Source organism: Peromyscus maniculatus, chromosome 8 (assembly GCF_049852395.1).
Source record: "Peromyscus maniculatus bairdii isolate BWxNUB_F1_BW_parent chromosome 8, HU_Pman_BW_mat_3.1, whole genome shotgun sequence".
Lineage (NCBI taxonomy): Eukaryota > Metazoa > Chordata > Mammalia > Rodentia > Cricetidae > Peromyscus > Peromyscus maniculatus.
Genome location: NC_134859.1, coordinates 95291915 through 95308552, shown reverse-complemented (window position 1 = coordinate 95308552; position 16638 = coordinate 95291915). Strand labels below are relative to the sequence as shown.

Here is a 16638-nt window from a genome sequence, read left to right as displayed (position 1 = left end):
TGATAATATTTTATCAAGTCCAGCATAGATATATTTGAAAGCCAAAAAAATTCTCTTTTAAAAAATAGGAACCAGCATCTAAAAACCACTTAATCACTAAGTGGGTTTGGCAAGTCTGTTAACTTTCTGAAACTCAGTTTTCCCATCTATAAAATGAGAATAATTGTGTCTCTCCATCATGTGGCATGAGAAGATGTACATAAATTGTTCCACACGTAGTAGTTCAGCAAGTGGACTTTCACTCTCCGAAGAGGGTTTTTATTGCTGTTTGGTCCAGACAGAAAAGGTGAAGAAAAGGTGAGGTAGCAATTTGTTAGTAGTGGGGTAACTGCGTCTAGTCACTGGTGTCTCAGTCTCCTGCCACTCTGGAGGTCTGCTCACCGCTAGCCAGCAGAGATCAGGCAACCCTCCTCTGTCTTGCATTAAGACATCCAGACCATGAGTATCCAGAATCACAGTGTGCCAGGAGACAAATGAGCCTGTACATGCCTCAACCAGGAAGTCAAATATCACTTCCTCTCTCCATCCATTACCCAGTTTAAAAGTTGAAGTGTTTAACCATCAAAGGGTATACTAAACAAAACATAAAACATTGATGAATTGTGATGGATTATAGTTTATAAAAATTAAAGCAGAGGCTGCATCTCCTTAAGATATAAAGAACTTTCATTAATCAATATAAAAATGTCCCTGTAGTCTGTGTGAGGGTAGGAACCTTGTCCTTTCTACAGTGTATCCCTAGCACTTCCCATAGTCTCCAAAAGAATGAATGGATGGGCCTGTCAATTAGGATAATCAGGCAGCTTACTAAAAAGAGAAGCACAGGTGTCTAATTCCCATGTGAATAAAATGGAAATAAAAAGACTATTGATATATCACTTTCAGTCATCAAATTGGCACTCTGGGAAACAATGACAGTGAGTGCTTTTGGTGAGAATTCAAGGACACAGACTCAACTCTTTTGCTGCCCATCGGGATGCATTGTGGTGCTCTGCAAGCAGTCTGGCAATCTGTCCAAAGCTCTGCTTCTGAATCAAAAAGAACTATTCTGACCCAACAATTCTACTCATAGGAATTTGTCCTGCAGAAATAGTCAAAGGTTTTTGCAGAGATGTTCATGGCCTACTATTTTTTTTAATGTTGTATTATGAATGTTTTGCCCACGTGTATGTCTGTGTACCATTCACTTGTCTGATGCCCATGGAGAACAGAAAAGGAGGTCGGATACCCTGGAACTGGAATTGCAGACATTTATGAGGTACCCTGTGGGTGCTGGGAATTGAGCCTGGATCCTCTGCAAGAGGAACAAGTGTTCTTAACCACTGAACCATCTCTCCAGGTCCCCGTGCTCTACTGTTGAATAAAGTAACTATAGGCTAGCAGGTTGGCAAAATCCTATTTGTAAATTCTCTTATTAGTTAATTCTTATTGAGAATAACAGCCACCAGGGATAAATCAGTAGAAATTAACTTACTGATCGTCACCATGCTATCCATAAACTAACCATTGTGTAGTCATTCAAAAGTATGTAACCTCTCTTGATGTAATTTTTTTAGGATTTATTTATCTTATGTGTGTGTGCCCCTGAGTGTATGTATGTGTGCCATGTACATGCAGATGCCTGCAGAGGCCAGAAGAGGGCATCAGATCCCTTGGAACTGTAGTTTCAGACAATTCTAACTACCTGATGTGGGTTCTGGGAGCCAAACCTGGGTCCTCTGCAAGAGCAATAAGTGTTCATAATCCCTGAGCCATCTCTCCAGCTCCCTCTTAAGTTTTTTAATCATTAAATCCAACTCACTGTCTAAATATTTTTCACCACGAGGGTAAGTAGATCTACCTTCAGACAGTCAGTGACATCTCCAAGTGAATCCACAAGAGGAATCCCGAAACAAGATTTAGGTGGCAGTTCTCATTGCACCCCCTTTGAAGGGTCCTTTTCCTGTCCCTCTGTGTCAAAATCAAAGCAGAATCTACCACCACCTCATTTGCAACAGCTGCATTTACACACCTACCTGCTTGACTTAACCTCTCTTGACAGGAGCTCTTTGAGTTACTGCGACATGTGACTGATGTGTTTGTTTTCACACAGATAATTGCTTACCAACCATATGGAAAATCTGTGGACTGGTGGGCGTACGGTGTGCTGCTGTATGAGATGCTCGCCGGGCAGGTAATGTTTCACTACATGTTTGCATTTGTTTGTTGCTGTTGCGTGGGGTGTGACCTCCACTGGACAGAGGCAGTGATGGCAGGACAGTGTGGCAAATGTGGCTCCAAAATCCTTGACCCAGGGAGAGAGGGAGAAAAACTCCAAAGAGCAGATGATATGTTCCTGATCATAGAAACTCCAAATGTAAAGTAGCAGCCTAGAGTGTGGACACGTAGGCATCATGCTGGAGTGTGGACACGTAGGTACCATGCTGGAGTGTGGACACGGTAGACACCATGCTGGAGTGTGGACACGTAGACACCATGTCAGAGTGTGGACACGGTAGACACCATGTCAGAGTGTAGACATGGTAGACACCATGCTGGAGTGTGGACACGGTAGTCACCATGTCAGAGTGTGGACACGGTAGACACCATGTCGGAGTGTGGACACGGTAGACACCATGTCAGAGTGTGGACACGGTAGTCACCATGTCGGAGTGTGGACACGGTAGTCATCATGCTGGAGTGTGGACACGGTAGACACCATGCTGGAGTGTGGACACGGTAGACACCATGCTGGAGTGTGGACACGTAGTCACCATGTCAGAGTGTGGACACGGTAGACACCATGTCAGAGTGTGGACACGGTAGTCACCATGTCAGAGTGTGGACACGGTAGACACCATGTCAGAGTGTAGACACGTAGACAACATGTCAGAGTGTGGACACGGTAGACACCATGTCGGAGTGTGGACACGTAGACACCATGTCAGAGTGTGGACACGGTAGGCACCATGTCAGAGTGTGGACACGGTAGACACCATGTCAGAGTGTGGACACGGTAGACACCATGTCAGAGTGTGGACACGGTAGTCACCATGCTGGAGTGTGGACACGGTAGACACCATGTCAGAGTGTGGACACGGTAGTCATCATGTCAGAGTGTGGACACGTAGACACCATGTCAGAGTGTGGACACGTAGACACCATGTCAGAGTGTGGACACGGTAGACACCATGCTGGAGTGTGGACACGGTAGACACCATGTCAGAGTGTGGACACGGTAGACACCATGTCAGAGTGTGGACACGGTAATCACCATGTCAGAGTGTGGTCACGGTAGACACCATGCTGGAGTGTGGACACGGTAGACACCATGTCAGAGTGTGGACATGGTAGGCACCATGTCAGAGTGTGGACACGGTAGACACCATGCTGGAGTGTGGACACGGTAGTCACCATGTCAGAGTGTGGACACGGTAGACACCATGTTGGAGTGTGGACACGGTAGACACCATGCTGGAGTGTGGACACGGTAGACACCATGTCAGAGTGTGGACACGGTAGTCACCATGCTGGAGTGTGGACAAGGTAGACACCATGTCAGAGTGTGGACACGGTAGTCACCATGCTGGAGTGTGGACACGGTAGACACCATGCTGGAGTGTGGACACGGTAGACACCATGTCGGAGTGTGGACACGGTAGTCACTGTGAGTTTTTCAGAACCTCAGAACTGGCATTGGTTTGTAGTTCCCTATAAGATGATCAACAAAAATCATCCCAGCCATTGATTATGACTTATTATTAAAGGAAGAAGCCAGTGAAACTCGCCTGTAGCCCCTTCCTGTCCCCTCCTATCTCACTGTTGGCAATGCAGTATCCTTTTCACCCAAGTCCAGCAAGGCTAAACTTCCTGTTTTGAAAAGGCAAGTTAGATTTCACTTTAGATGTGACTCTTACCCAAGAAACAAGTGTGTTGCCTCACATGGCACTTTCCCATGCAATGTCTTCAACAGCTCAGCCACTGCAATCCACCCTGACTGCTTTAATAAACAGCCCCCAGATCTCAGTGGCTGCCTCCCACTCTCCATACGGTCCTCTGTACCCAGCAGAGGTGGCAGACGAGGAAGGTGAGTCCGAGGACAGCTTTCCTGTCCTTCCTCTCTGCTGTGGGTAAGGGTCTCCCAGCCCTCCACTGACACACCTCATTTCAGCCGGTGATGAAGAGAGAGTGGGGGAACAGACACAGGGAACATTTTAGGACCAGGCCTGAGTGACAGCGGTCACCCCTGCCTATGTGGCACAGGCCATTTGACTCTCCCTGTCCGCAGAGTGGGCTGGGATGCAGCGCTGTCTGAGAGCTTGGCTGGAGGCAGTGGTTTGGTGGAGCCTTGAGGATCTCTGACTTTATTCCTGCCTTAGTCACTTTTCTGTTGCTGTGATAAGACATCATGACCAGGGCAACTTATGTAAGAGTTTAATTTGGGGCTTAGAATTCATGACCATCATAATGGGGACCATGGTGGCCCACAGGCAGGCATGGTGCTGGAGCAGTAGCTGAGAGCTGATGTCATTACCTACAAGTAGGAGGCAAAGAGAGCTAACTTGGAATGGAAAAGTCCACCCCTGGTGTCACACCTGCTCCTTCAAGGCCACACTCCCAATCCTTCCTGAAAGCTCCACCAGCTGAGAACCAAATATTCAAACATACGAGCCTATGGGGACCTTCTCCTTCGGATCACCACAGCAATTCTGCTGTTGGCTTTTGTTTTAATTCCTAGAACTCTGAGCTAGGCCTGGGGACCTTGACCTTAGAGCCAAGAATCTTAATAATCAAGAATGGACAGAAATGCCCCTGCCTTACTCAGAGACATATATTTCTGAGGAGAAAATGCCCACCATTCTGAGATGCTCCATTCATCGGCCATAATTTATTTGCACACTGAATGCTTCCTATGTACAGTGAGGACAGAATAGACAGAAATCCTCACCTTCATGCAGCTCGCAGCTTAGAGAAGGAGAGAGACAGACTAGTTAGATGAAGAAAATGTGATACACCAAGAGGAAAAAGCATCTAGCCTTGTGTAAGAACCAAAGGGAAACCGCCAGTGAGGCTGGGGCATGGTAAGGGAGGGGGAGATCTTCTGGCCATGTGAACACAGTTGTCATCTCAAGACTTTTACTCCAGGACAGGAAGGCTGTCCTTTATGTCTCTCTCATTATCTCATATATAGGAGACACCTAAATTTTTTTTTTAACTACGGAAAAATGCAAACACCTGCCCGCATTTGGTCAGTATTCCCCAGTCCATTAAGATGTGAGCGACATGGAAAGAGGGGTTTGTTTGTTTATTCAGGTCCCCTCCCCCCTGGAATCTGAGCCTTCCTCCTGGGTGGAATGCCTCAGCGCATTAACACAGAAAAGCAGGTTATGCCGACTCACTGTTCTGTGGCACACAGGTAGGGAAGCATGACTCCTGGGCCTGAAGTCAGTTTCCCCTCTTGAACATTTTGACAACAAAATTTGGTTGTGAATTCCCAGCCACCTGGGAGCCTTGCTGATCAGGCAGGCAAAGTGAAGTCTAGGCCCCTCTCTGATTATGAGTGTTGAGCCCTCACATCCAGAGACATACCCTGCCTTCATCACAAGTCACATTTCCATGTGTCAGCCAGTAAAATCATCCAGGCAGAGACACAGGCTGGGTTTCTAAGGGCACTTACCCCATTTTCCAAGAGCATCCATGCCTATGCTCCTTATTGGCTGACAGAAGACTGGGGTCTCAGAACAGCCTGCAGCGGAGTCCTCTCTGTCTCCTCTTCTTCCTTCCATCTCTCCTCCCTCTTCCCCCTCCCCACCGACATGCCTGCCTTCTTCTCCAGGACTTGCTAGGCTGCATTCCCTAGTGAGGAGCCCAGAAACTAAGTCTTCCTTGGGCTCCGTGGTGGCGACAAAAGACTCGCCAGATCAGGAAGGTACTGTTCGTTTTGGCTCACAGCACGTGGGTACTCAGAGGTCATCACGGTAGATGCTGGAGACCGCTGGTCACATTGCAGTCAGTCAGAAAGCAGAGAGAGGTGACGGCTGCTGCTTAGCTGCCTTTCTCATTTCTGTTCCTTCCTGGACCTCAACCCATGGGCTGTTGACACCGACATTTAGGGAAGGTCTTCCCACATCAGTTAACCAAGTCTAGACACTTGTTTCCATGGTGATTCTGAATCTCACCAAGTTGATGGGATGAACCATCACAGGCCTTGTATGCAGACCCTGAGAGGGTCTCCAGGCCTTCCAAGAAATACCCCATTCCCACACCTGGAGCCTCTGTGCACCTTCTGGCTATTCCCCATGCTTCTCAAAGCCACTCAGCCTGCCTTGCATGCGTCTCTCAAAGTCTCAATTTTGGACTGAAAAGGGTGTTCATCGTCAAAAATGACACCTGCAAGATTTCCAGCATGCTGGTGCCATGCTGGGCACAGGCCACAACCTTCATTCCATACTTCTTCACCTGGCTGCCTACAAACAGCAGAGGTCCAATCAGAGCCTAGCAAAGTAAAGTGAATTCCTGGTGTGTCTGTGACTCAGCCGTGGGTGTCACTCAAACCCACATTGGTAGGGACTCAGCAACAAGAGCAGATAGATATAGGCACTGAGAAGGAAGATCGATTATGAGCATGTCTGAAGGGTTAGGCACTAAATTTGTCTTCCTGAACTCTAGAAGGCTAAAGATGAGCAGGACAAGGTGGCTGGTTGCAATTGTATACGCCTTTGGCTTATCAGTTGTCAGCAGCCAAGTGGGACCATTAAGTCTGAATAGCCTGAGTCTGTATCCAGTTTCTGGACAGCTTGACAAACATAATTGCTTGGGGGAGGGCATTAATAGTGCTCATGTGGCCCTCTGATGAGCACATTTCGACTCCAAGTGTTCACAGTGTTTGTCATAAGGGGACCGGCTCTCTCCTCTCAGTGTTCTTTTCTTTCCAGAACAGTCTATTAGCACTGGGTGCTTCATCTCAGTAATTGGACCTTCAGCCCAAATGGGGTGTGTGTGTGTGTGTGTGTGTGTGTGTGTGTGTGTGTGTGTGTGTGTGTGTGTGTGTGTGTGCCTGCCCCCAGGTCCTCAGCAATCTGCAAATCAACATAGAAGGGTCCTTACCCACTGCCTGTTAGGAAGTGATTCATGAACCCTTTTGTACTGTGGGAACCATCACCTCATTTGTCTGATTAAAGCTCAGAGCTCTCAGAGTAGGATGTGGGGTACAACACGTTCAGAAATTTTTCTTTACACAAACCCGAGACTTGTTAATAGGGAGCTGAGCTCAGAACACTGCGTCCAGATTTGTAGACATTTAAAAATAACCAAAGGAAAGGGGGCAGTGGGGGAGAGAAGCAATCTGAAATGGTCAGGTACCGAGTACCTGCAGCAGATTTGCCCACATTGTAGTAGCTGGTGTTATTAGAAAGGAAGATGGATGTAATTATAACCTGTCTGCTCTGACCTGCCTTCAGCACCAAGGCCTGAGAGCAGGCAATTATCTGTAAAGAGGCCCCGGGGTGAGCTAAAGAGTCCTAGCAAGAACACAAACATGCTCACATCCTTTGGCGTATAATCCCACACCTGCGATGTTGTTCCTCAGAAGTAATTCAGAGGAGAAAGGAGCTGGCATGCACAGAGATCTTTCGACTAGTATTCTACTATTCTAGTTATTAGAATGCAGTGTTGGAAGCAGTTCTGAATGCACCCGAGGACCCATGAATCCATCTGAAGAAGTTGGTGGCTCTCTGGCTCTGCATGGGAACACTGCTGCTACCAAGAAAAATGTGTTTGCAGCAGTCAGAAAAACAGAGAATTCAGATAAGTGTCTTATTTGAAAATAATATGAGAAACACTGAGAATCCATGAAAAAAGTAAAAGGATATTTGTGTGTAGGTATAACAGGAAAACTATACCCATGAAATATCTACAATATGGCTACTTAAGAACTGAACAATGACAATACCAGTTGGCATGCCACTAGGCATGGGGAAGTCACATAGGACACTACCCCAGATGAAGTTATAGGTGATTAACAACTGCTGAGAGAGGGGGAGTTAGTCTTCCCTAGAGATGAGTACCCTATGTGGTTATCTAATCCCAAATGGTCAGCCCCCCAAAATACTCACACAGCAACACTAAGTGGACTCAGTAGCTTGAATTTATATATTTATTCACATACATACAAAGAGGCAGACATGTGTTCTCCTGGCATTATCTTGTAGTCTATATAGTGATGTGTGCGTTTTATGTATGCATGTGTGCATACATATGTGTGCCTGCCTATGTGAATGCAGATGTGAGTGTTGCATATGCATGTGTGTATGTGTGGAGGCCAGAGGTTACCACAGGTGTCTTTCTTGGTTGCTTTCCACTTTATCTTTTGAGATCAGGTCTCCCATGGAACCTGGAGCTCACTGATTAGGCTAGCAAGCCTATCCAGAGATTCTCCTGTCTCTGCCTCACAGTTCTGAAGTTACAGGCATGCACCAGCATGTTCTGCTTCTTTGAACATGTGTTCTGGGGTCCAAATTCAAGTCCTCATGCTTCCATGGCATACGCTTTATCACCTGAACCATCTCCATAGCCCCATAATAGTTTCCAATAATGTAGCCTGTCTGGACTCAAAACGCGAAGGCTTTGTTGGGAAGAGACCACCTGAAGAGTTGGGAACAGAACCTATGCCATGCCCACCTCAGATTCCGACCTCACTGTGCTCATGGTAAGGTACAGCTCACAGCCCCATTCAGAACTTAGCATTGTTCATCTTAATTGGCCAAAGCTCAGCTGCTCTTCTGGGTCCCTCACCAGGGAAGACGAGCTGCTGTGTGGGTGTCAAGTAAGAGGTATTGAGAGGATGCCTGTTATAGGGCCAAGAAGGTGGTGTCTTGGACAGCATGCCAGGCACCACTGTAGCTCTTGGCCAGCACAGGCCATCTGCAGCTGCACTCACCCACTGGCCTGCCTTGTGGGTCCCTCCGATGTTGTGTTTCATCTCCACACCACGCAGGCTCTGCCCATCCTGCCCTGACTAATTCACAGCCAGACTCATTTTAGTCCTCCTCACCCACCTGCACACAGCCGCCAAATCACACATGCTTTTCAAAGCCACGCATTTGCAACCGGAAAAGAGGCCCTTTGTTTATATTTAGAGCTCAAGAGAAAGCAAATAAAGTGGCACCAGCCACCCAAACCTCCATTCCCCTATGCCCAGCCCTAAGGGAGGGCTCTTTATAGACTTGGTTTCTTTCCCTCAGTATGTGGCTCTCCTGCCCTGGCCCCATGTCCAGTTCCCCTTCAAAGCCCCTGCCATCTTTATGTTAAGTTCAAGGTTATTTGTACCAAAGAAGATGTTGAGGAATGTCCCTGAAGTCCAAGCCTTCTGAGTACTTCCCATTCGAGTGAGGATGATGGAGCCCTCGGGATTAAAGATGTAACGGGGAAAGTGCTTGAAGGGCAGCTTAGGCACAGACAGGTCCTTGGGATCTCTTACACCCCGTCCCCATCCCAAGAGGTTCCCCCGCCTCAGTAACAGCTGTAAGTACCCTTCCTTGGGCTCTTTCTAGATACCACCCACTGGGCTCTGGACTAGCCAGAAACCCCATCATAGGAACTGGTGTGTCTAACAGGTTAAGTCATTGAGTGTGGGCACCCAGCTGGGAAGTAGAGCTAGAATGCTGGCCCAAAGTCATGTGACCTCAAAGCCATGATGTTCCACATTATATCACCACCAGTCCTCCACATCTCAGGGTGGTGATTGTTAGCGTACTACAAGGGACAAAGGACATATCCAGAAGCTAGCTCCTGTCACTGCCACCAAGAGGCTACCTGTCCTGTCAGGCCAGAAGGGCCCCGGGTCTGCCCCTGTTCTGAAGTTCCCTCCACTCCGAGTAACGGCAAAAAGCATCCTCTGCGCCCCGCACATATACCCTCTAAACAGGAACCATCTATAACCTGACTTGTTCATAATTAGATTTTTAGCACATAATTACAAGATTAATGGATTAATTATAATTTATTTGCAAATCACTAAACGCATTACTCCAAAACATTCTCCCTAAAGATTATTTGGGATTGCTCAGGGCAAGATAATGAAAGGGACAGTTAAAAAATGGGAAGCCACAACCAGCAGCCTAATTAAAGATCATCAAATCAGCCTCCGCGTTCACGGAGCTGACCTTGCCGCCTGCCGCGGCGTGTGGGGAAGGGCGGTCTGTTTCTTCTCACAGATCTTCAAGCACCGTGGTAATGCATTACCCCTTCTGTTTTCCCATCTTTGTCTGGAACAGCCTCCGTTTGATGGTGAAGATGAGGACGAACTGTTTCAGTCTATAATGGAGCACAACGTGTCCTACCCCAAATCCTTGTCCAAGGAGGCTGTCTCCATCTGCAAAGGAGTGAGTACCTCCGGGTTTCCTCTCTGGCAGTCGACCCAGACGGCTGGCAGAAGAAATGCCCTTCCCACACCCGATGTTGTTTTTGAGACAGGGTCTTGCTGTTTAGCTCAACTAATCCTAAACTCCCTCGGTAGCCCAGGATGGCCTTGAACTTGAATCCTCTTGCCTGAACCTCCCAGGTGCTGAGATCACGGGTATGCACCACCATGACTGGCTTCCTTGTCCAGCCTTCTAAGAGAGACACTAGAATTATCACAAATGCACGCTGCTGCAAAATTTGGTGGCATGCGAGGCACAGGGGGACAGAATAGACTCGGACTCCAGGAGTTCCCAGTCTATTGGTTAGCATCACAAGGGGGTGGGGGCGCAGCTCACTCGGTAAAGTGCTTGCCCCGTAAACACCAAGACCTGAGTTCAGTCCTCAGAACACGTAAGACAGTCAGGCATGGTGCTGCACACTGTTGAAGCAAAGGCGAGTGGACCCCTGAGGCTCACTGGCCGGCCAGCCTAAGTCCATGGAAGAGCGACACCTGAGGTCGGCCTCTACACACATGCACACACTCATACACCCTCTGTCTTCCACACATGTTCACGTGCATACATATACCCACAGTTATACAAATAAGTCATTGCAGGCCCCTGGGGAGTGCTAATTCTCACATCTGGCCTCCTAACTAATTCCCACATCTGTGACATAGTCTGTTCTTTCTCTCTCTTAAGATAGACATATTAAAAATGGGTATGGAGCGTCCATGGACAGATCAATACATTTTCACAACATGAATGCACGCTCATAACTGTACCCTGGTTAAGAGGGACAGAACCCTAAATGTCCCCTCCTCTTTCCCCTTACAGTTGCCATGTCCCACCACCCCAAGCCAAGTAGTACTAACTACACAGACTAGTCTTGCCTAGCTTGGCCTTTGCACTGAGGGCCTTCTTTGGCGGGGGCCCCAGACTTGGCTCTTTAGCCAAGCACACAGTAGTAAATGTGGCCAGTTGCTGTGTGCTGCCCTATTTCCCTCTTCCACTGCCGCAGTGTGGTTTTTGTTGTGAGGACGCTGGACAGTCTTTCCCTGCACTCCACTCATGACTGTTTCCATCTTAGCTGGAGGCTGTTATACACAAAACCATTTTGAACCTTCAGGGTCCCTGGCCAACTCTCTTCTTTCAGGGAAATGCTAAGAATTTAACTGGTGGCATTGACTTAATTAGTGTTTAGTGGTCAAGTTTTGAATCACAAAAGTCTTTTTTAAACTTATCAAAAGAGAGTGCCCCATACCCAGTGTTTCCTATTTAGTATGTTTGGAGGTCAAGGCCAAGGTGCCCGTGGCAGCTGAGGAGCCTCTTGCCGTGGAAGAGCCCAGGGCTGGCACCTCCCTCTGAGTCCTGCATCAGATACCTTGAAATGAACCACTTGCTGCCTTTGCTCCAGCGTGTGGCTTCCTAACCCGTGTGCCTGATAATACTTTGGTCCCGGCCATGTGGAGGAATGTGATGCTTGCTGCAGCATCCCGCAGGATGCTGGCCTGCAGTACTTTCAGCACACGTGATTTTTAGTGATCTCATGCCTTTTTATCAGATGTGCATATAAATAATAGGAGCTTCTCTTCCTCTTCCTCTTCCCTCCCTCCCTCCCCCCTCACCTTCCTTCCTTCCTTCCTTCCCCGTTGGCAGTGCTAAGCATTGGGCCTAGAGCTTTACACCCTGTAAAGGAAGCTCCCTACCACTGAGCCGTAGCCCCAGTCCCCGCTTCCCCGTCTACATACAGAATGCCAGGTTCAAAGCACATGATACACATACAGATGCCTGTTTGAATTTTTATTCCATGTGGCCAGTGTCTCCAACTGCTCCCTTGCTGTGAAAATCACTATACAAAGGCCACACTTGTCAGAGCACATGTGTGTTTCTTGGTGAACTTCTAGTGTGTTCTCTGGCAGCTCCACCATCTATGCCCAGAGGCGGGGCTGGACAGAGAAGGTGCTGGCTCCAGGAGGCTGCTCTCATCAAACTGTCATTTTGTCTCTTTCTCTCTAGCTTATGACCAAACACCCTGCCAAGCGGCTGGGCTGCGGGCCCGAGGGAGAGAGGGATGTCAGAGAGCATGCCTTCTTCAGGAGAATCGACTGGGAAAAACTGGAGAACCGGGAGATCCAGCCACCATTCAAGCCCAAAGTGGTGAGTCCAGAAAAGCAGGCCAATGTCCCGAGCTGTGTCCCTGATCCCGAGCGTGGCCCTCCCTCCCTTCCTCTGGGAGGCAGGAGGCTAGTGAAGCTGGCCTTGCACAGTAAGGAAAATGAGTGAGTCACCAGTTCAGGACTGTGCACAGTCACGGAACCCGATGGCCAGAGTTCTGCTGCCTTTACAGAGTGAGGACAGATGTGAGGCCAGAGAGAGGGCAGTTGCCCAGACTCGTAGCCCTCTAAAGGATGGCCACAGAACACCCAGACCATAGCCACCAGGTTCTGCACTGCACTCGGGGGATATTGGACCCTGCAGAGCTTGCCTTGCTCTGGTCCTCGACAGGACTTGGGCCTTGAATCTGTCTCCAGCTTTCCTAGACCTGCCTGCTCTGCCAGCCTCCCTGACACCCTGCCCCACCAGGGGACCCTGAAGCACACCTAAATCTCCACCAGCCCACAGGCACGGCCTGGACACCGTTCCCACAGTGGCTTCTGCATCCACTGTGAGGAGTGGATGGCCACCACCGGTGCCACCATTGCTGGCTTTATCCAGCTTCTACTATGTAATTCCCATCTTGAAAATTCCATTTAACCCATCATGTGATGCCCCCCTTTCCAGGCTTTTTTCAAACATTAGTTCACATAGTCCTCCCAACACCCCTGTGAGGTAGACACAATTGTCCCCACTTTGCGTTTGAGGAAACCAAAACACAGAGAAGCAGGATAACTTGATAGAAGACAGAGCTGGCAGATGCTGGAAGGATGACATCAGGGTCCTTTCCCACTACGATGTCTCAGTAAGTTGGTGACAGCCCCACAGCTTCTTCTGGTAGTGAATGGCCACCACTATGCCCCTTCTTGTGGCTTCTGTCCCTAGAACTAAACTAAACTGAGTGTCTTGAAGACACCAGTTCCTCACACCCCACCTGCTTCTCCACAGTGCCCAGGGTATCTCCCCAGCCCTTCCAAGTCTTCACCCACAGACTCTGCCCTGTGCCCCCCAGAGACTGCAAGGCACGCTGCCATAGTCCACAGTCAGTGTCATAACTCCAGCTGCCAGATTGGCCCCATCTGTCTCTGGCCAGCAAGCTGGGCAGGCCAAGGAGACCCCTGTGGGGGCAGAGGTGCTGAGTAGGAGCAGCAAATCCTTCCTCAGATGTGTCCATGTGCCCTCTGCACCAAAAATAACACTGGCAGTGGCGAGTCCACCGGACTTTCTTCTCCTCAGACATTTTTAGCACAGACTGAAGACAAACTAAAATTAATCAGGTCAGTTGACTTCCCCCTGAGTCATTGTTTCAAACAGGCAACTAGATAGTCCGCTTCCCCTCCTAGCTTCTCCACCAACCCGGATTTGGGTGCTCTTAGGAGGCCCTCTTCTTCAGGCAACAAGACCTGGTTGTAAGGCTTGGGGAGATGAGCCAATGCAGGTACCTCAGCTGGACAGTGTTTCAGAGTTCCTTTGTTCACAGCTGCCTAAATTAAAACATGAAGTCAGCAGTGGCGTCTGAAGCAAGGCCTGTTTCCCTACAGGAGCAAAAGCCCCCCTACCCACCTCCATTCCCCACCCCGTGTGGACCCTGCTTAAAGGGCCAAGCAGAGAGGACTTACTAGTCTGTCAATTTTAGAAAGAGGCGGAGTGCCGCCAACCTGACCACAAGGCGCAGTTTCTTCTGACTCTTCTCACCTTGAGTTCAGAAAAAAAGACTATTTCTGTCTCCCACCTTTTATAGGTAGTTGGCCTTAAACTCATCAATAGAGAAAACCGGGGGTGATTTGTCTTAGGCAGCTGAGAATGTGAGCTGATCCCCTTGGGTTATGGAAGGATCTGGAAGCATAGTGATTCCTATGGTAACAGCCAATGTGTGAGCAGTGTTTATTTTATTATTCCCAATGGACTGCACTTTGTTTGTTTGTTTGTTTGTTTGTTTGTTTGTACTGAGTGCTAGTTTAAAAAAGGAATAAATTGCATTTGGCTGTGAAGAAACAACCACCAGAATCACAGACAGAAACAGAAATTGTAGACAAAGTTCCTAAAACTGTAGCTTTTGTGAAGAAACCAGAGGTGAGAACAAGGCCACACCTGCTCACAGTGATCTTCTCTTGCCCTAGATCCTGTGCTCAAGGAGGCAGGAGCCAGAAAGAACTGTAGGGACAGAAGCCAGGCCAGAGAGGGGACACAGTTAAGGGGGGAAAAGAGCGGGAAGAAAGAGGGTTGGATGCTTGGTTTTCACAAAGAAAGGTGGCGGAAATCCTGGTCACACACTGGCCAGCAAGGTGTCACCCTCGATCTCAGTCCCTACCCTGTCCCCCATGCCACAGACCCAAGGCAGTCGCCTCCTAATGTCAGGTGAGGAGGATCATGCAAGGGTCTCTAGGGTGTCACTCTGTCCACATGGCACAGTGCTGAGGTGGAAATACCCTACCAAGAACAGGGCAGCGGTTGAAAGGTCATTTAGGACAGAAGAAAGCAGCACAATCACAGTATGATTAGCACAGGTAGAGGGAGAAAGGACTGCAGACAGAAGCTACTCTGGGATGTGGCTTCCCAGCTTCCCTGGTGAAACACGCTTCTCTGATCCATGGCTAAATGCAAACTCAGAGGAGTGTGCAGAAAAAAAGCAGCAGAGCATTCTCCAACAGGTAGTTAGTTCAAAGAGGGGTGAGCAGCACAGGCCTCTGGGTCGCTGCTGTAAACACCCAGGCAGTGTGGCTGCCAGAGCCTCTGACTCCCTTCCATGGCCTCCCAGTGAGCCTGGCTCTGAGAGCCCCCTGCCACCCCCACCTCTGAGCAGCCCTCAGAGGCCTGGCTGACAACCTTGTCCATCTTGGTGGGGCCTTCCAGTAGGTTCTAACAAGCACTGATGAGCCAATTTCCCTGAGATCTGCAGGACTAAGGGCCATTAGCTGTTCTTCCATTTGTACTGCTCCGGCTTCCGTGGAATTTAAGTACCAGCTGTGGGACTTCAAGTGCTCACAATCCTGGCTGGCTGCCTCAGGGCATCTCATCCGTGATTGTAGATTCAGGAGTCTGTTGGGGTGTTCTGTTTTGCTTTTGTCTTTTGTTTTCTACCACTTTACTCATAAACCTCGGAAAAATGATTCCAGAATTACAGACACCCTCCCCCTCACTAGAAGGAAGGGGAGAGGTATCACATAGCAGGGCAGAAGTGGAACTTACCTGGAGGAATCAAGGTTCCCTTGGTGTACAGTCTGTTTACACCCTTTTATCACTTGAGTAACAACTTAAGCTAACCTTTAGACCAAAGAGTCATGCAACATGTGAGGTGTCCCAGCAAAAGACCCTTATGGTACAGAATCCATTGGGAGGTTCTCTACAGGACCTTCCATCTCCCACTGACATAAAGTCAAGGCCAACACTGCTTCTGTGGCCTGCCTCCTGTGGGATGTCACACTTAGGAGAGCAACAAGACAAGAGTAGTGGGTATCAAAAAATGGGGACTGGAGTCTCGCAGTGAGGGAAGAATTTGTCCTACAGTGACCATGGTGAGAAGGCCCAGTCCCTGGCAGAGCCATGTCTGTCCTCCAGAGGCTACCATGTGCCACCGTGAAGCCAAGATTATCCCTAGGTGAGGCAGAGGCTTTCCTGTGCTAATTTGTTTCAAATAAAGGTAAAACTAGACAGATGTGCCATGCCGACCCAGCAGTAAACCACTAGACTACTGTCTCCTCATCCTTATGCGAAAACCGCCATCCCATAGGGTCCCAGTGAGCTGCTCAAGGAAACACATACAATAAACTTCAGCCATGATGTGCCCAATGCTCCCCACAGACAACCCAAGTTGTTAAAAGAAAGGCTGTCCATATTTGGACAACTCCATGAATGAGGGGCTGTTTTTAGAAGACATGTTGTCTCTGAAAAAGTTACAGAAGAAATGAATGTTCTTTCTCTCCTGTGGCTTCAAGCAGGCAAGGAGGTACCATACAAGGAGCCATACAACCAGCCTGCTTGGCCACCTGACTCTCACTAAGGGAAGAACAGTCCTCTCTTTCTGCTTGGCATAAAATATAAAAGCTCCCAGATGCTAAGGAGCCCTCGACTGCAGGGCTGCTCTCCTGATGGATTAGTCATG

General features: G+C 48.7%; 1 protein-coding gene across 2 annotated transcripts in view; it reads left to right on the top strand.

Moving 5' to 3' along the window:
- Positions 1–16638, top strand: part of Prkca (protein kinase C alpha) — a 400362-nt gene that overhangs the window by 368627 nt on the left and 15097 nt on the right. For both annotated transcript variants that reach the window (XM_015994108.3, XM_076543615.1), the window contains exons 14-16: positions 2093–2173; positions 10254–10361; positions 12399–12539. In XM_015994108.3, coding sequence (XP_015849594.1) covers positions 2093–2173; positions 10254–10361; positions 12399–12539 — 330 coding nt within the window. The remainder of the gene's footprint in view (positions 1–2092; positions 2174–10253; positions 10362–12398; positions 12540–16638) is intronic.